At 49.2% G+C, this 20,294-nt stretch overlaps 1 protein-coding gene across 17 annotated transcripts in view; it reads left to right on the top strand.

Annotated features, from left to right (window-relative positions):
* The window catches only part of KALRN (kalirin RhoGEF kinase), a 659,936-nt gene that overhangs the window by 509,695 nt on the left and 129,947 nt on the right, over positions 1–20,294 (top strand). For all 17 annotated transcript variants that reach the window (XM_045088796.1, XM_045088794.1, XM_045088793.1 and 14 more), the window contains exon 34: positions 9,733–9,979. In XM_045088796.1, coding sequence (XP_044944731.1) covers positions 9,733–9,979 — 247 coding nt within the window. The remainder of the gene's footprint in view (positions 1–9,732; positions 9,980–20,294) is intronic.

Here is a 20,294-nt window from a genome sequence, read left to right as displayed (position 1 = left end):
ACCCAAGTCTGGTCTTGGCTCTGCCACCAACTATCTTGGGGTCCTCAGTTTTTCTACCTGTGAGTTAAGAGCACTGGACAGTCTCTGGTTTAACTCATTTACTTAACCCACTAACACATTCATTTATTCGACAAATGTTTCTTAAGTATCTACCATCTTTCAGACACTATCTTCCTTATGTAAGTCCTTCCTCTTTGGGGAATTCATTTCCCTCTTCTCTCAAATAGGGGGATGGGATTAGATGAACGTCAGAGTCCCTTGCACCTTAGCTAGGCTGTGGATCTGCCTACCAGTAACATCATCTCACTACACGTTTCATAGCCTTGACTAGAACATAGACACATAGGACTAGACTAATGATTTGCTAAATAAAAAGCAATTCTGTGGTTCAGGAACTGCTCAAATCTGTTTACCTATTAACTCATTTTTTAAAAATGAGTTAATGAAGGAATTAATTTTAGTTTGTATCCACCAAAGGCATATCACATTAAGAGAGACAAAAAAAAAAAAAAAAGAAAGAAAGAAAGAGAATAAAAGAGAAAAATTGAGAAACCAATATGCTAATCATAATGGTTGCCACTCAGCAAATGCTTCCTAAGGGAAGTTACTGAGACTTTGAAAGTCTAAAAAAGGCCTTTGGTGTACCTTCATCTTGACTGATACTTTGGACACAGAATTCAAGGTTGGTAATAATTCCCACTCAGAATTTTAAAGGAATTGCTGCTCCATTTTCTTTAACGTTCCAAGGCTGTTGTTGAAAACTGCTGTCATCATGATTCCTGATTTGTTGGATTTTACCTGACTCCCCCCACCCCACCAAAAGCTTTTAGAATGCCCTCTTCATTGCTGATATGTCCTGACACCGTAGTTTAGAGTAGGTCTTTTGAAAATTCATCACAGCAGGCACTTGAAACCTTGTATTGGCTTGGCAGTTTGTGCCCTTCAGTCCTGGGAATTTTTCTTGACTATTTATTCTTTTTCACTCTGTCTGTCTCATACCTGTTGGATCGATTCTTTAATTTTCTTACATTTTTGCTCTTATTTTCCTCTCTCAACTGTTCTCGTCCTACTCTCTGGAAAATTTCTTTGACTCTGTCTTCTGACCCATGCATGAGATGTTTCCTTTCCACCACAGTTGTAATTTCTGAGCGCTCTTTATCATTCTGAAATGTCCCCGCTGTCTGCAGCAGCTTGTCTGTTTTCATAGGTATGGTGCCCTTCTTACCTCTCTGAGGGTGTTACAGTGTTGCTGACGTTGTGGTCCTGCCTGCACCTCCTTTCCTGGGAGTGTCTGATCCTTCCTGTTCGTTTAGTTTGGGGCTTTTCTGCAAAGTCTGGGGATCTTTGGCTGGATCATATTCCTATTTATGAGTGAGGCACCAAAAAAGCTGAGTGGATACTCTGTATAACAGAAGGAGTGTGTTTACTGGAAGGTTCCACTCTGCAGTGAAGGAAGGGATCTCCAAATGTCAGAATTCGAGTACCTGTACGTCTTTTTGGTTTTTCCAATGAAAGATCTTCAAGTCTGCATCAAATGTTTCTATTTGGCGGCCAGTATCCTGGGAGACAAGATCAAGGATGGTGGCTTCATCTCCCTCTTCTGTATGTGGACCTTCAGTGAATGTCAGTTTTTCAGGAAAAGGTACATCCTGTAGAAGAGGGAGTGGGGGGTGTACTTCCTTTACAACCCCTCTTCCCTTTTCAGCCCCACCTGAACTCCAACTTTTAGTGCAGTCTTGTGGCTTCCACTTCTTGGGCCTTTCCAAAGATCGTGCAGGGCTAATGGTAGGAACTTGCATCTCACCTCCATTCTCCCGGGTCGGAACCCACTCTTGCAGGGACTTCCTGTTATTTAAAAAAAAAAAAATGTTGACTTCTCTTGTCTACTCTTACCTCTCGATCTCTTTATTCTTGGTGGTTTATATCTTTCCCCCTGCTTGTGTCATTTTTATCACACTTGGGAATTAATGAAGATACAGCCAAGTGATCAAAGGGGGAGAGAGCTTCTCAAAAAGGGGTTCTGAACAAATAAACTTTGGGGTCGGGAACACACTGACAAGAGGTGGTGGCCAACCAGTGCAAGGAGACCTTGGCTGTGGTGGCTACCCTTCACAGCCTTGGACAAGATAACAGCTTGCGGGCTGCCCGCACTCAGGCACTCAGTGAGTATTTGCTCATCACCTACTCTGGGCCAGGTGTCACTCTAGACCCGGGAGATGGGACCATGAGCAAGACAAAGAAGTCTTCTGCTCTCCTGGACATTTTCTATTTATTTATTTATTTTTATTTATTTACTTGTCAGAGAGAAAGAGAGCACACTTAAGCAGGCAGAGAGGCAGGCAGAGGCAGTGAGAGAAGCAGGCTCTCTGCCAAGCAAGAGCCGGATGCGGGACTTGATCCCAGGACCCTGGGATCATGACCTGAGCCAAAGGCAGCGATTTAACCAACTGAGCCACTCAGACGCTACTGGACCTTACATTCTGACGCATGATACGGCAACAAATAAGCAAACAACCCACTAATGAGGTTAGTGGCGAGCACTCAAAAAAATTAACCAGAGTTGTGTGTTAATGAGTGAATACAGGAGGTACTTCCCCCGTAGAATATTAACACTGGAAGGGCCCCTGAAATCCAGTTTCCTCATCTTAAGAATGAGGAAGTTCAGGTACAGAGAGGGGCAGGGATTTTCCCAGTGCCACACACAGGTAAAACCCACACCCGCACCGGGGCCTCCCAATTCCCGCTCCTGCATTCTTCCCGCTATTAATTTCTACACAATTCTTGAGACCTCTACTTGACAGCAGACCACACTCTGTGCCTCTCTGGGGCTCCACCTTCTTTCTTAGCCCCTCGGGAACCAGCTAAACCCATAAGCTCCGTCAGTTGCAGTCAGAGCAGCCCCTGCTCCAGTGAACAGAAATGAAACCACTCTTCAGCTTTAGACTGGTAACTGAACTTGGCAGCAACACAGGCTACCAACCAGCCGACTGAGGGCGTCCCAGGGCTCCATAGCGAGTGTCCCTCGCTGCCCAGACATTGCTTTACACCTGTTTCAAATCTCAGTCGGTGTAGAAACAGAACACTAAATTCACATAAAGAGACCTCCTTTCGAAGAGCTCACCTGGATTTCACAGGAGTGCGAGAACAGAGGTTTCTAGAGATGGATTTTAAAGCCTCTACACGGAAACATCATCAGCAACTCAGGGCTTTCCTGAGGCTCACACAGGGGTCCTGGAGCAGAACTAGGAACTATCCCTCTGCCCACTGCCCCTTTTTCCCCTTCAAAGTATTATGCTTCCTTGGAATATTGCATTCCACTCCCCCCATTCCATTGCTGATCATACAAGTTCTTATTGTTACTTTACTTATAAAATAACTCTCTTAGGTCAGGCAATAGGAAAAATTAGAAGGGCACCTGGGTGGCTCAGTGGGTTAAGCCTCTGCCTTCAGCTCAGGTCATGATCTCAGGGTCCTGTGATCAAGCCCTGTGATTGATCATAGGATCAATCCCTGATTGATCACTCCCCCGCAGGGAGCCTGCTTCCTCCTCTCTCTTTCTGCCTCTCTGCCTACTTGTGATCTCTGTCTGTCAAAAGAAAAAAAAATTCTTTAAAGAAAAATAATAAAAATTAGAAAAGGGGGGTGAAATCACCCAGTTTTCCACCCAGTAAAGCCAGTCTTAACATTTTAGTGAATTTCCTTCCTGTTAATTTCTGAACAGAGTTGTTGTTAGTGATGTTCTTCACCTAGTTATAGTTGCAACTTGTAGCTGCTATAGTGCTTTATGAATCTCTAATGACTGCCAGTATATATCATAATCACTTAATCATTCCCTTCCTGTTAGATTTTTGTATTTTAGTTTTAGGGTGGTTTTTTTTTTCAATGTTATAGTTGTTTTCTCATTTAAAAGAATGCTGTGGTGAACATAGTCATGCTTAAAGCTACATGAGAACAATTGCATGTCACCTATATGCTGCTTCTCATCTTTTTGCAATTGACACATTTCATGGTGAGAACGTTATCTAATGACATGCATCTCTGACAGTGGGATTGGAGGCATTGGCAGCAGGTGCGGGAGCCATTGTGGGAGAGAAGGACTGCTTAGAATAGGAGTTGGCAGGTCCTCTCAGTGCTGTAAAACCGCACCAAATAGATATGCTCCAAATTTATGCTTTTCTTTTCCTTTTTTTTTGTTTTTTTTAGATTTTTTAATTTATTATTTGACAGAGAGATCACAAGTAGGCAGAGAGGCAGACAGAGAGAGCGGGGGAAACAGGCTCCCTGCTGAGCAGAAAGCCCCATGTGGGGCTCCATCCCAGAACCCTGAGACCATGACCCGACCCAAAGGTAGAGGCTTAACCCACTGAGCCATCCAGGCGCCCCCAAATTCATGCTTTTCTAAGGCCAACTCTGGCCTGCCTCCCACGTTGCCTTTCACAGGCAGGCGTTAATGCAGAGAACTCCGTGCCTCGTGCCTCGAGCCCTGGCTGAGCACGGGGAAGGCGGGGGTGGCCTGGGGCAGGGGAGGAATTAGAATGAATCAGAGAGCAGGCAGCCAGGGGAGGGGGTGGAAGTCAGACTTATCTGATGGGTGAAGCACTGGGTCAGCAGGCTTGGCGGCAGCTGTTGTGGGCATCTGTCAGGCTCTTGGGCAGGGGTGTTCCTCAGACGGACCGTGCATGGAAAGCAATGCAGACTCTTAAAGGCATCTGAGTCACCTTCCCTAGAATTCTTCAGGCCACTTCTTCTCATTGGCCTGGGTTATTAGGGCAAGACTCCATTAAGATTATAAAAAGAGAAAAGGATTTGATTTACTTTCATAATAATTTACCTGCCTATTTACATCTGGTACAGTCTATTTCTAGACATTTGATTCCTTTTTACCATTTCTTCTCTACTTGTAACTTTCCCCTCAAATTTAAATGATAATAGTTAATTAATACCTCTAGAATTTATTTATAAACAAGCATTTAGAGAGCTTAGGTGCTCGCTTCGGCAGCACATATACTAGAGAGCTTAGTCTGTTGATGGCACTGTCCTGACTGGTTTCAAAATATTATCTAAGGGTGTCTGGGTGGCTCAGTGAGTTGAACATCTGACTCTTGATTTCGGCTCAGGTCGTGATCTCAGCGCCCTGAGATGGGGCCCCTTGTTGGGCTCCACACTCTGTGGGGAGTCTGCTTGAGATTCTTTCCCTCTCCCTCTCCCTCTGACCCTTCCCTAGCTCGCTCACACTTGCTTACTCTCTTTCTCTAAAAAAATAAAATCTATAAAAAAAAAATTCTCTCATTGGGGTGCCTGGCTGGCTGGGTTGTGAGTTCAAACTCCATGTTGGGCATGGAGCCAACTTTAAAAAAAAATTATCCCATTTAATCTTCATAGCAAGCTGTGAAGCAGATACTGTTATACCCCATGCCACAGATGAGGGAACTGAGACCAAGATGTTAAGCACCTTGCTCCTGGTCACACCACCACTAAGGAACTCCAGAGTCCATAGCCCTCAGGAGAATCTGGTGGAGACCGAGGGGCAGGCAGAGGCTTGGGGGGCTGAAATGACAATAGTAGAATGCTGGGTGGTTCGTGTTCTACCTCTCTGAATATTCCTAAAAACCCCACAGAGAATAATCAGATCTTTTTCCATAACATGAGGAAGTTCTTAGGGGTAATCTAGCTCCTGCTATTTATACACCAAGGAGATCAGGAAATGTCCAAATAGTAATCAAGCAAAAGTGGACCTGAATGGAAGCAATAGTTTCTGGTGAGTATGAGTAAGAATGAGGATTTTTATGAAGTCTTCTCTGTATGTGTAATGGTACCCGTTGGAGAGAGGGCCACCTGGGGGCACCTGGCAGGGAAGTGGAGGAGGACACAGATTCCACCCAGGGACTGGGCACATAGGGAACAGGTTTCACAGGAAATGGTCAGGACCCAGGAGGGGAGAGAGGCTGGAAAAGTCAGGGGAAGAGATGATGAGGACTCAGCAGCAGGGGCTGGGGTGGGCCATGCAGAAGTCTAAGTAGTGGGCGCCTGGGTGGCTCAGTGGGTTAAGCCGCTGCCTTCGGCTCAGGTCATGATCTCAGGGTCCTGGGATGGAGGCCCGCATCGGGCTCTCTGCTCAGCAGGGAGCCTGCTTCCCTCTCTCTCTCTCTGCCTGCCTCTCCATCTACTTGTGATTTCTCTCTGTCAAATAAATAAATAAAAATCTTTAAATAAAAAAAAAAAAAAAGAAGTCTAAGTAGTGATTACTGTCAGAAAGGTGTAGGAGGCCCTAGGCAAGGTCCTAGGGAGCTAGGCAAAGAAAACACCTGAGAAGCACCCAGGAAGGGGCCAAGTCAGAGACTGGGCAGGGGGTTGGGGGTACACAGTGAAGGGAATAAGGGGAGAGAAGATTATAGAAACTGGGGTGTAGAGTCCGAGAAGACTCAGAAGCACCTGACTTCATGCTGAGAGTCTGTGCTACGAACTCAAGGTTCCCAGCATTTCCCTCCTGAGAGTAAGTTTGGTCTTAGAATCTAGAGTGGTCGAATTGGTAGATTTGAAGTTAAGCATCCATAGCCAATAGTCTGAAAATAACCAGTACGAATATGATCAGCCTTGGTGTTCTGAGCAGTGTGTGATAGCCCTTCCCAACACCTGTCGAATTACCTGGGACGTCTGCGATGGGGAGAGGTGGGGCCCCCTCCCTCCACACCCTCTGGTCTTAGCCTGTCAAAAGGAATATGGTTGACTGGGGCAACATTTTAAAGATTTGCAGGGGACATTGAAATAGTTCTTAAAGGCTGTGGGCAAGAGAAGAATGAGGTGAAAACAAAGATGTTGTTTGCAACATTGTCTGAAGAGCCAGAGATCAGCTGGGAGAGAGAAATAGGGGAGAGAAATGGGGACCTTCTGAAAGTGCCACTGTAACAAAGGGCAGCATGGAATAGGGGAAGGGACAGGGAGAGTGGGGAGACATGGTCACTGGTCCTTTACCAGATGGGAAGAGAAAGTAATGACCCCGGGGCTCTGCCAGACAGACCTGCTGACCTGCCGTAGAACTGCTGGAAAAGAAAACTGCACTTGTACTTTTCTAAGAAACTGATCACAGAGGTCTGGTGACCTGCTGGGCTGTTTGCATCTGGGACCTCAGGCTCCCTTTGCTTTGCTGCAACAGTCTGCAAAGGGACCACTTCCATCCCTGAAAGGGCTGCAAGTTGCATCTCGGGCCCTGTGCACACTTGACCTTGGGAGAGAATCCTGAGGTTGGCACAGAGGAGTGACTCCATGAACCATAGAAGCTCGGTGATAGAAATTCTCAGAGTAAGCAGGAAATTTTGTGGTCATCTAGTCCAACATCCTACAAATGGAATTTGCAAATACTGCAAATTTCCATCAGTGGAAAGTGGAATCAACTTAGCGGGATGCCAGCAGCAACTGAGGGGGGAAGAAAGTGAAATAGAGTATCAATGAAATTAACTCAGTGAAACTTGTGTTTCCTGATGTAGCTGTTGCTATGTAGTCTTCTGGTCAAGATAGAAACTGCAGTCCAGAAAGTGTAAGCAACTTGGTACATGCCAAGCCAGCCCTGAGAAGACCAATCGCACAGGCCAGTGATGCCTTCTCTCCACCTGCCTCCCACCCCTCCAACCACAAACATACCTAAAACTTACACATAATTTGCTCTGGTATGTGGTGTAAAGAACATGGGATTTGTGGTCTAGGGCTGGGTTCAAGTCCAGCTGGGTGACCATGGGAAACCGTCCAGCTGGTGTTTCTCAGGCAGCATCTCAGGGACCCCCTTCCAGATCATGAGCTGGGGGAGTCTTGTGAATTCGGCTTTCCTGGGTCTCCTGAATCATAACTTGCGATTGGGGACTAGGGCAAGTGAGGGACCAGCCAAACCATCTGCATGTTTAATAAACTGCTTAGACACCTTTTATGCATGCTCGTTATGCCAACCAATGGTCTTGACATTTCTGAGCTTAAAGTTCTGGTGGGTGAGGTGGAGATGGTGACAGCACCTGGTTGTAGCGAGGACCAAGTGGAGAGTTAATGTGAAGGTACTGAGGTATCACCATCCTACAACATCCTTCTCAAAATGATGCTTTGGGGAAGAGAGCACCAGAAGGGGACGGGGTGGGGTGGGGGAGAATCTGTGCATTTGATGGCACCAAGAAAGTTAAAGGGGGAAATGAGCCAACAGGCGTGTTTTCTACTTCTGTCTCTTTCCCTCTTCCAACTTCTGTCCTACAAATTTCTCTTCCCGCTCCAGTCTCCGTGGCAGCACCATGCCCACCCACGGACATGTGTTTCAAGCGGGCTCCCTGCCCAGTGATTGATTGATGGCGATACATAGGGCAGCTGTCTGTCTGATGCATGCTTGAGCCTTCTCAAGCCCACTGTGACGTTCAAGTTCCTTTAATAGGAAATTCTCTCAGTCCTGAGTGCAGAACGCTGGGGCCTGGCAGGACTGTTGATTCAGCACATACTGGGTGCTCGCTGTGTTTTACATTCAGTGGAAGCCTCCCAGGATACGCCATGTATTTGGACTAGTGCATGAGTAGGGCTGCTGGTGCAGACGACGCGGGCCCTGGAGGCTTACATTAGAGATGCAGGGGCAGCTGCTCTTTCAAGGCAGAGGCTTTGTGCTTGGGTCTGTGAGACAAACCAATAACTCGGTGGTTCCTCCTGGTGAGAAGTGAAGGTCTTGGTGTTCAGCTAGAAGAGGTGGTTCTTATCCTGGGGTCTCTCCCACCAGTTTTGTTGGTTCTGCCCCAGAACCAGTCCAGTGGGGAAGGGCCAGGCCCAGGGGGAGGGCGTGACGGGGCACTGAGGATGGTTCCTTTTTTTTTTTTTTTAAAGATTTTATTTATTTACTTGACAGAGATCACAAGTAGGCAGAGAGGCAGTCAGAAAGAGAGAGAGAGGGAAGCAGGCTCCCTGCTAAGCAGAGAGCCCGATGCGGGGCTCGATCCCAGGACCCTGGGATCACGACCTGAGCCGAAGGCAGAGCTTTAACCCACTGAGCCACCCAGGTGCCCCCTGAGGATGGTTCCTAAGTACGACGTGACCCCTCTTCTTCCCTTGCCGTTCTTTGCCCTGATCCCCAGTGACTGGGCGAAGGGAAGCCAATTCTATTCTTCTTCCGTTCTGCTTCTCCTTTGACTCGATGCCTCCTTCTTTTTTGTGTCACTGGCAGCCTCTGTTTTCGGCGGATGGGTCCAGCTAGGGATGGGGACAGGGAAGGTTGCAAAGGTTAGGTGGAAGGAGGTCGTCTCTTCCGTTATTCCCAAACTTCAACTAGAAGCATGTGAAAATGAGTGAGTTAGAAATGGTGCCCAGGCAGAGTCGGAGGGAGGTCACAGGGGCGGGGATGGGGTAAAGAAGTGAAGAGACTTACTGGAGAAGGGGGTGAGGGCACAGTTAGCTGGAAGCTTAGCAAAGGAAAATGAGAATAACTCCAGGCAAACAAGAAGGATTTAGAATCAGGCTCGGTCCTGGGCAAGCTCCAGACTGTGGCCCAAGCTAGAGCGGCAGGATGATTGAATGGTGGCATTGTGTCAATTACCTTATTTTCTTGTTTTCTTTCCTGTTCCCACTCCCTTTTCCATCTTCTGCCTTCTTTCCACTCTGGATCCCATCTTTCCCCCTTTGTCTTCCTCTCCTCCTCCTCTTCTCTGCACGCATCCTTTCTCCCTTCCCTTCTGGCCCACCGTCCCCTGTCCCCCATTTCACTCCACGCCCTACCCCAAGCTCTCTGGCGGATGTGAGTTGACCGTGGTCCTCCAGGACTTCAATGCGGGCCACAGCAGCGAGCTGACCATCCAGGTGGGGCAGACGGTGGAACTGCTGGAGCGGCCCAGCGAGCGACCGGGCTGGTGTCTGGTCCGCACCACGGAACGGAGCCCCCCCCAGGAGGGCCTGGTTCCCAGCAGCGCCCTGTGCATCTCCCACTCCCGAAGCAGCGTGGAGATGGACTGCTTCTTCCCCTTGGTGAAAGGTAGGGGGAACTGAGGGGGGCGGGCACGTGCAGAGGGCCGCTGGGGTGCTGGCCCACCCTAGCCCCAGAAGGTCACAGAACTAACCTGTCTCGTGAACCCATTAGGCCTTGTGAGGTTCCGCTGGGATCTGCTTGTGAAGGGAATGGGTTGGGAATGTGAAGAGAAAGAGCTACCGAGCGGCCATGGGACTTGGGAAAAGTCATGTAACCTTTGTGAGCCCATCTTGAAATGAAAGCTGAATTGGATGGCCTCTAAGACCTCTTCCAGCTCTCCCATGACATTCAGAAAAGTCTTCTTGTACCTGTGGCCAGCACCTAGCCTTCTCCCTTCTGCACTGACCCACACTCCTGCTCCAGAGCTATGCTGGGCTCCCCAACGGGTTTGACGCTCCCCTCAGCCCTGCCACGGTTCGAGACATTTACTTACGGAGCTCTAATGGATAAGTTATTTGAGCCCTGGCTTCTGTTTTATATAAGCTCTGTTATTTATTTTCTATAAACTCCCTGTTTGTTTGTCCACTTTCCCCCTCACACCAAGGAGACTGAACTACTTAGAACAGTGACTCTCCAAGGTGAAGGGTGTCTCTGGATTGGCAGCATCAGCATGCCTCGGGAACCTTTAGAAACACGAATTATCAGACTCTACTCTGGACCTACTGGGTCAGGAACGCCTGGAGGTGGGGGGATAGTGGTCTGTGTTCTAACAAGCCCTCCAGGGACTCTGACGCTCACTCTAGTATGAGAAACACTAACTTCAAAAGACAAGGCTGCCAGGAGCTTTGAAGGCTTTCACCGAGTCATTATGTTGAGTAAGCTGAGGCCCAGAGAGCGACACCAAGTTCTCCTGGGTCTGAGCTTATTTTCTTAACTGGCCAGATGATCTACATCAGGGGAGCCTTCCGTGCAGACCCATGCTGGATATTTATGACATGGAAAGAGGATAGGGTCCTGTTGGGAGGCAAGGACACCAGGGTCACCATGGAGACCCACTACAGACTTCCTGGTAGGTACTGAGAGGGCTAACTACACTTCTGAAATAGTCCTGCTTCTCGAATTCCATCTGGTCGGCCTCCACAGCCTGACTTCCTCCTTTCATCCACCAGATGGCGGTAGCAGGTTGCATTATTCATGCTGCCTGACTCCAAGAGTGGCCCTGGCGTTTTTTCCCACCAGGAGAAAATTGGGAACTAAAACCTGATTCTCTTCTATACACACACACACACACACACACACGTCCCTCTACACACACACACACACACACACACACACACACACGTCCCTCTCCCCCAGTTCAGCCATCACCTACTTCCCCCTTTTCTCTGAAGACCAAGGAGGGACGGGGTCAGGAAATTGCATGGAGTCTGAATTGTGGGTACGGCCCCTGAGTCCTTTTGAGGTCGCCACTGGAGAAACTCACGGTATCAGGGAAGAGATGATCCGTGAAACTCAGGAATGTGGCTGTGTTGGAAGTCTGACTGAGGGGCACAACGGGGCAAGAATTGTGAGGGTCGGGGGTGATGTGAAGTACACACAGCACTTGGAATAGTGCCCGGCCCCGCATGCTATAGGTGGTCTAGTTGTTACATTGTTTGTCCTTAGTCTGTCAGCAAAATAGCTACAAACTCCCCCACATCCCTTCTAGAGACCCCCATCTTTGGAGACAAAACCAAGAACAGCACGTCCTGTACGGGGCCGGTGTGGGGGTAGGTCTGCAGGTGTGGGTGGTTCCATCAGGAATGGCTCTACTTCCAGAGAAGAGCTGGGACTTCCAGACGTAGGCCTGGCCTCCCCAGCCTGTGGACCCTGGATCCCCTCCTGGCCGCCCACGAGGTGGGTCCCTACTACTTGCGGGATGGGACTTCCAGACGTAGGCCTGGCCTCCCCAGCCTGTGGACCCTGGATCCCCTCCTGGCCGCCCACGAGGTGGGTCCCTACTACTTGCGGGACGTGGCAGGAGTAAACCCACAGTGCAGAAGCAGAGAGCTGTCAGATGGGGTCTGTGATCCAGGGTGAGACCTCTAGTGGGGATGGTGGAGAGGTAAGGGACAAGGGACACTAGGGAGGAGGGATGGAAAAGAGTGGACAAGAGATAGGGAGGGAGGCAGGCATGGAACTTTCCAGCTCTCCACCAGCCTGCCTGTTTCTTAAAGGCAGTCCCCTACCAGTGCCTACCACCCATTTCCTTGGCTCTATTTGTTTGCAGGCTGTTTCCCCTCTCTCCAAGCATAGGCCACTGAGGGGGGGACTTCAGAGGGCAGCCTGTGAGCTCCCACCACCCTCTCCCCCATGTGGGCTCAGTACACCCGGGGGTCCAAGTTCTGGCAGTTGCGGCACCATGGAGTAGCCCTTAGGACCCTAACAAGGACTCTTCTGAAAGTCTGTGCCCTCGTGCACCACCACCACACCCCCCAGCTTTGAAAGTGCCTCCTTCTGCAGGGCCTGCCAGAAGTACTGGCCTCTTAGCAGAAACCCCTTCTCCCATCCCACCCAGCTGCCTGCCGGCCACCTGGCCTTTCCTCCTCCCAGCTGATCTGTCTCCGGCAGGCTCTCCTCCTCTCAAGGCACAGCTGGACTGAGAATAAAACATTCTTCTGAGGTTGTGGCCTCATCCCAGGTCACTACAGGTCAGAATCTGTTCCTTTTTACGTTCTTAGAAGGGAACTAGTCCTCTTCACCTTTGCAGAGAGCATCAGGTCAGTGTGCCTGTGGGCTGTGAGAGGGCAGTATCTGTAGGATGTGCCAAGCGCCACATGAGTGCTCAGGCCAGGACCATCGCCCCCAGAAATGGAGACAGAAGAACCTCAGAATGTTAACACTGAGGAGGGCACGTGGGAGAACGACTAGACCATGGCTCTAACCCTAGCTTTGTAAAATCACTGGAAACTTTACCAAACGACAACATCCAGTCCCCACTAAAACTGCTGCATTCAGAATTTCTGAAGTGGGACCTGAGGGTCAGTGTTTTTCAAATGCTCCTTAGGTGAATCCAAGGTCCAGCCAGGGCTGAGAAGCAGGGCACTACCCAGTTTCCTTTCTTCTAAGGGCACCCCTGGGCACAGGAAAGTGAGCTGGCTTTTCAGAAGCCACAGAGAAAGTTGACGGCAAAGTTGCGGTAGAACCAAGGCTCCCGCCTCCCTGCCCAGACCTTTCCACCGCGCACTCTGCCCATCGGACTTCCGGAAGGCTCGAGGCTTCTCTTTTGTCTGTCATTCCTGCGCCTTCTCAGGAGACAATGGTTGGTTGTTTCCTTCTGATACATCGGTGGCAGGGCTGATGATAGCACTGTGTGACCAAGTGAGGGGGGGCTGTCTTTCCTATGACTTTGTTGCCATCCTCCCTGGGCTTGGACGCGGGAGGCAGGGCGGGGGGGGGGGGCTCTCTCGTCATTCCTCTTCCTCTTCCTAATCTATCCCCTCTCACTTTTCAGCAGTGAGTTGGGGAGGGCAGCGCCTCCCGCAGGGCAGAGACTTTTGAGCAGTGGTTTCAACTCCGGATACATCTGAGAACCACTGGAAGGAGACTTTTTCGAAGTATTCTAATGCCTTACATGCCCACCACAGACCAGTTAATACAGAACCACCCAGGTCCTGGGCGTCAGTATTTCCAGGGTTTCTTGGTAATTTTGACGTTTCACGAGTGTTGAGAGTCCCTGATTTAGGGGGTCAGCTGCCTTTACTAGGAGACAGTAAAGATGAATTGGAAGGGATTAATATGCAAGTTATATAAAGAACCCCTACAACACACACACAAAAATTTTTTTTATTTAAAAATGGGTGGCTCAGTTGGTTAAGCATCTACCTTCGGCTCAGGTCATGATCCTAGGGTCCTGGGGTTGAGTCCCACATCAGGCTCCTTGCTCAGCAGAGAGCCTGTTTCTCCCTCTCCCTCTGCCTGCTGCTCCCCCTGCTTGTGCTCTCACTCTTTCTCTCCGTGTCAAATAAATAAAGAAAATATTTTTTTTAAATAAAAATGGGCAAAGGAGACATTATATTAAGTGAAATAAACCACAGTCACCAAAGAACCAATACCATATGGTTCCACTTACATGAGGTACCTAGAATTGTCAAATTCGTAGAAACAAAGTGATTGTTATGAGCAGCTGGAAGGAGAAGAGGAATGGGAGTTAGTGTTTCATGGGTACAGAGTTTCAGTTTTGCAACTTGAAAAAAGTTCTGGAGATGGATGATGATGGTGGTCACACAATGGGCATGTTGTGACTAAAAGCCACTGAACCGTATACTAAAATTGGTTTAAATGGGAGGGAAAACAGCATTAGTCCTGAGTGCCTCTGCCCCAGGCTCCAAAAGCCAGTCTAGGTTTTTCTCTGTGCACCCAGATGAGATATCTGTGTCCCTTTACTTTTCTTGCAGTGTCTCTGACTCCAGCTGTGTGCCTGGAGAAACAATAAGGAAAGGTCTCTTGGCTTAGCAAAACCGAGGCCAGGGAGGTGAGCCGCACAAGCTGATGTCCTGGAGGCAAGGGGCAGTGGCCCCGGGTGGTGTGGACTTCTTTGCAGGGACTGCTTTCCTGCGGCATCTCCTGATGAGTTCCCTATCACCACCCTGCTGGCCTCAGGACCGGCTTGCGCAAGCTGTGGAGGGTATGAAGGTATAGGACAGTGGCAGACACCTGGGCTCTAGAGGCCCATGGCACCGACAGCTTGAAGATGCTGAGGCAGTCCATGATGCTGTTGACTTACATGAAGTCTATAGCCAACTCATCAAAATGCCTGACATTTACTGAGTCTCCTGTGGGCCAGGTTTCTGGGTTAGTGTCTGAAGATGAGTAACACCACTATTTTCTCATTTTATAAACACAATGAAACTGAGTCTTGCAAAGATTAGGCAACTTGCCCAAAATAACATAGCTTGCAAGTGGTGGACCTCAATTTGAAGTCAAGTCCGTCCATTTCCCGAGGTCTCCCTCTTCACCAGAGGTGAAGAACCAGAGTTGTGACCTCCTAACTCTGAAGCCAGTTGGGACAGGCACTTAAGTTCATTGTGCCTCCATCTGGTGAGGTTGCCCTTTATTTAAGGGCAGTCGAGGTGGATGAACATTTAGGGAGAGGTGGCCAGACACGCTGCTTTCTTACTCTCCCTCCCACCTCTGGCCTCGTGCGCCCTGCGCCCCCTGAGTTAGTAGCAACAGACACATTGGTTTTATCCTGTGAGTGCTTTGCCCGCTAGAAAGATCCTGGTGTCCCCAGCTGGGGCAGAAAAACTCTGATCGGCCCTCAGACTAGTAGGCCAAACTGGGACCACTTCTGGTAGGGGCTGGCCTAACCCTGGAGCTGGTCCAGCCTGTCCTGCAGATTTTGTGCAGGATGGGAACTTCCTGAACTTTCTGCTGCCAGGAACTGAAGTGGGCCTTTCCCATCCCCTCTGCTGTCAGATCCAGAGACTAAAAGTTTCCTCCTACCTCCTGACTCCTGGAGAATCTGCCAAAAGCCTGTATCTCAGCTTTCAGGGCCTTTCTGCATTAAGAACAGCTACTCTCAGGTAAGAGTGATGTGTAGGGGTGGGAATGGGTTCCCAGACTAGCCCACAAAATCCTGTTTAAGAATAACATAGCTGAATACAGGATGTTTGCAGTGAAAAATGGCAGTGAAGTTGTCCTTAAAAAACATAATACTTTGGGATAAGAACAAAGGAAACCAAAACATAGTGCATTTGCAGGAGAAATGGAACAAACTTGAGTGCTGATATTTCTCAAAGAAAAAATGTGTTTTAAGACACATGGAGAGGCATGGGTAGAGATTCTTGGTCATTTTTCTTGGTCGTTTTTCAGAATTATTAAAAGCTAGAATTAAAATTTCTCTTTCTATAATTGAATAAAAGTGGCCCTCGATTAGATTTCCTTTCATTTCAAAATATTGGCTCTTTACAGCTTCTTGGAAGCTTAGAATTGAAAAGCACAGTAAAGGTCCTCTGGTTGACTCTCTCCCTAATATAGGGAGCCCCTTCTGCATGTCTCTGACGGTCCAGCCAAGCTTTACTTGAGCACTCCCAAAGACGGGGAGCTCATCACTTCCACAAGAAGCCTGCTGCATTTTAGTGTGATTCTAATGGTGAGGAATTCCTGTTACTTCGTGCTGAAACCCAGATACTTCCTGCCCATCCCTCCTCTTGTGCTCCTGTCTCCATCCCCCTACTTGAAACCCTCAGTCCTAATTCTCATGCTGCATCTCCTGATTTTTATTTAGAACAAAGTAATTTGCATATAAAATGTTAGACACTTATTTCCTAAGGTACAGTTTTTCTGTACCTTTTCTATCTTTTATTAATTCCTTAGGGCAGAACAAAATATTTTGAATTAAATTCAACAATCCTAACTTGTTTAAAGTGATTAGGTCTGTGTGGCTTTAGAAGTCCTCTTTTTTTTTTTTTTTTAAGATTTTATTTATTTATTAGAGAGAGGGACACAGCGAGAGAGGGAACACAAGCAGGAGGAGTGGGAACGGGAGAAGCAGGCTCCCTGAACCAGGTTCATGCCAAGCAGGGGATCCGATGTGGAGCTCAATCCCAGGACCCCGCGATCATGACCAGAGTTGAAGGCGTTAACCATCCTTGGATCTAGGAACTTGCAGCTGTCCAGCTTCCCCCCTGCACATCAAGTACCCCCTTCTAGTCCCTCACCTGCACCTCTGATCTAGTCGTCTTCTCTCTGGGCACAGCTTACAGGCGACCAACTTTCACTCGGAGTCTCTCTGTGGTCTCCTCTTTCTTCCTAGTTATTCCCTACAGTCATTCCTATTGCTGCTTATTCTAAAAGGGTATGTTTACTACCCTTCGTCTCTCTCCTCCTGAGTTACCTGCATGATCCCCTCCAGGCCTAAGGATGTCTGCTTTTTTCTCTCCATATCAGGTGAGCATCCTTAGTAGCTGAGAGCAATGAACCTAGGGGTCCTATGCTTAAACCTTAAATCCACACTTAGCATCAGTATCTTCATTTCAAGGTCTAATTTTTAGGTTGAACCACAAGAAATTGGCACTTTTGTTAGTCAAAAATGGTTGAGTATCAGCAATTTGAAATGGTTCAATCTAATGCATGACAGTCATCTTTCTTTTTCTTAGAAGTGTACTTACACATCCTTGAGGAAACGGGCGAGGATCTGGTTCTCAGGGAGCCAGATGAGCTGTGAAGAGGACAGGGTATGGAATGAGTGGAAGGCCCCTTTATCTTAGTTCCCACACCTATGCAAAGGGAAACTGATAAAAATACCTGTATCTCAGAGTTGCTGGAAGGCTCCTAGGTGGCCTTGTTAAGTAAAAATGCTTTGGTTTCTTTAGACTTTTTTTTTTTTTTTTTTTTAAGCAATCTCTATACCCAACATGGGGCTTGAACCTCCAACCCTGAGATCAGGAGTCACATGCTGTACTGACAGAGCCAGCCAGGCACCCCAGTGCAAGTCCTTTTAAACTGTAAGGTTGGTCACGTTGCTGTTTTAGGATGAAACACATTTTGGGATGAAACGTGTTTAGGATGAAACAGGAAGCCTGTCTACCACGAGGCTTTGCCACGGATCGTAGCAGCAGGCCGAAAGATGAGCCATGACAGGCGTGGAGGCACCAGGAGTCCTGACCTAGGCTCAGTCCTGAGTGCTGAATCCCGGCTCAGCTGCTGACTAGCTCATGTTCTTGGGCAAGATCCCCAAAGTCTATGAAAAGGGGCAACAGTTCTGCATTCCCCTGTGTTAGACTTCCCAGCGGTCAGTTAATGTTGGTCTCCCTACCTGCTCTTTGTCCCAGCTCTGACAGCTTCACAGAAGTGAGTCTAGGGTATTTCCAGCTGGAATCCTTTCCAGGGCTGTTCACAGAGTCCAGGTTCTAGTTTCATGCATATTCAATGATTTTATTTATTTGATAGAGAATGAGCAAGAGCAAAGGGAGCACAAAGCAGGTGGGGAGAGAGGCAGAGGGAGAACCAGTTTCCCTGCTCAGCAGGGATCCCGACATGGGGCTTGATCCCAAGATCCTGGGACCACGACCTGAGCCAAAAGCAGACACTTGGCCAACTGAGCCACCCAGGCACCCTCCTCCCATGCATAGGTTCTGCAAAGGGGCCAGTAATGTCTCTAGCCTGCACCCCACTTCCCTCAGTTTCTACTCCTGGCTTCTCCTAGGCCCTTCCCCCAGGCTACTACCAGCAGGTCTGTTTTTCTCTATGATTCCCTCCCAAATAATGGTTTACTCCTCTCTTCTTTCTTTTACCTTCTACCAGAGGGTTGAGATCCTATCTGATAATAGTTGAACGGAAAATTCAAAGTTATTCCCTGGCTCGCCCCTCTCAGTGACCTATTTTCTCCCAGCGATAAACAGTGGTCATTGAAGGAAGCACTGGGATCACACCGTAGAGATAGGCTGACCTGTATGATGCAGGGCGGTGCGAGGTGTTGTGTGTTGGGGTGGGTGTGGGGATATCCTGCCTCAATGGGATGGGCCAGAACAGTGGTTATTGACCAACAGTCTGGGAGTCCACGCCAGATGGAGTTCCAGGAAGTGGGAGATGTAGGGGCCATCCAGTCCACGCTCCTCACCCCCTCACTTTTTTTTTCTTTTCTTTTCTTTCTTTTTTTTTAAATAATAAAAGGAAGCAAGGGTAGTTGGAACGTGAGCCCCAGGCCTACTTTGTTCTGGGCGCAGTGTCCAACCTGCAGCGGGCTACTCTCCATCTGGTGTTATTTAGGACACGACAGGGCTTGGAATTGAAGCCTCACATAGGAAGGTGTCAGGTCAGGCCACAACCTTCCCTAAACACAGCCCCGTGTGGCACTGCCTCCCAGTACAGCTGAAGCAGGAGGAGGACATGTGCTGTCAAGGGAGAGAACGGATTTCCCCGGGGCCCTCCGGAGAGATCCTGCCCTTTTCCCTCTCTGGAGCCAGCCTGCTGTGACTTAGCTTAGGCCAAACGCCCATTGTAAGAGCATGTTTTCCTGCCTTCTGGTGTCCACTGCAAATCTGTGAGGTCTACGTGAAGATGAGGCCCCTTCTCATCCCAAGGGGGAGGGGAGGGCGAGACTCGAGTAGCAACCTTGCTCCTCAGAAGTTCCTGAGCCAGAAGATAGGGCTCAGAGCTGGGATGAGAGCTTTGGGATTCAACCCCAGAGAAGAGAGGCTGCCACTGCCTGTGCCTTCTGAGGAAAGGCTGGAGATGCCGGAGGGGAGGTCACCCCAGCAACCCGAATATGCCCCCAAAAGAAGACAGTGCATCTTACTCTTACAAGAGCTAGCTCAGCTGAAACCACTACCCGCCAAGAGAACAAAAGGGCCAGAAACACTAGCACAGAATGGGGCTCGCGAAGCAGAGAAGGAACAGGGCGCTGGTGGTCTGGTTGCTGGGAACATGCCTGCCCTGTGCGCTCGGGAGAGCTCAGAAGTAAAAGGGTCCTACAGGCTGCCAGCAGCAGCCCCCGGAGGCACCGGGAGCAGCCTTCGGCTATGGCCTTCTGATGCTGCCTGGCCGGACACAGTAGTCAGGACCCTCCTCTCGCCCCTTCAGTGCCTTCCCCCGTGTCGCTTGAACCTTGAGAACATCTTCCCCTCATCTGTGACCCCTGTAGGATCGAAACTGCAACCTGAACCCAAACCCAGCAAAGTGTAAAAAGTCTGTGAGCCTCTATCTGGTGCCATATTTCCTACCGGCTGCTTGTCTTCGGGGAGCAGAGAGGCTGGCCCCTCACTGAGCGGCCTGTCCGTCTCTTTGTCCTTGTGCTGGGGATAGGACTGGGCCGTCAGATTTTCCACCACCGCGCCCTAGACCCAGCCAGCGCGGCAGATTCCATAGGATCACCTGCCTCACCTTCAACGAGGCCCTGCAGGACACGAGCACTCTGGTTTCCTCCCTTTCTTCTCAGAGGGGCCAAGAGAGACTTAGCCTTGCTGGCTCCCCGCTGCTGGAGGGGAAGAGGGGACGTGTGGGGGTTGAAGACCCTTCTCAGCACAAAACAGGCCCCTGGCTCCAGTCTCACTTCGACTAGACCCCAAGTCATTCCTGGGGCTACAAGGCGGCTCCTACCAATCCTAACCCAGAGCCCGCTCTCAGATATCATCTGCTAGGTCTTCCTTTACCGCAGTGACAAATCACAACAAACATAGGGCAGCACACAACACACACTTACTCATTTACAGTTCTGAATGTCAGAAGCCCCATGCAGGGGTCACTGGGCGAAAATCAAGGTGTCAGCTGGGCTGCATTTCTCCTGGAGGCTTTGGGGGTAGAAGCTGTTTCCTTGACTTCCCACCTTCTAGGACCTGCCTGCATTCCTTGGCTCATGGTCCTTACTCCATCTCCAGAGCCCACAAGGTTGCATGTCAGA

Source organism: Mustela putorius, unplaced genomic scaffold, assembly GCF_011764305.1.
Source record: "Mustela putorius furo isolate JIRA1106 unplaced genomic scaffold, ASM1176430v1.1 tig00003834_pilon_pilon_pilon, whole genome shotgun sequence".
In the NCBI taxonomy this organism is placed as follows: Eukaryota; Metazoa; Chordata; class Mammalia; order Carnivora; family Mustelidae; genus Mustela; species Mustela putorius.
This window is presented reverse-complemented; position numbering and strand designations above follow the sequence as displayed.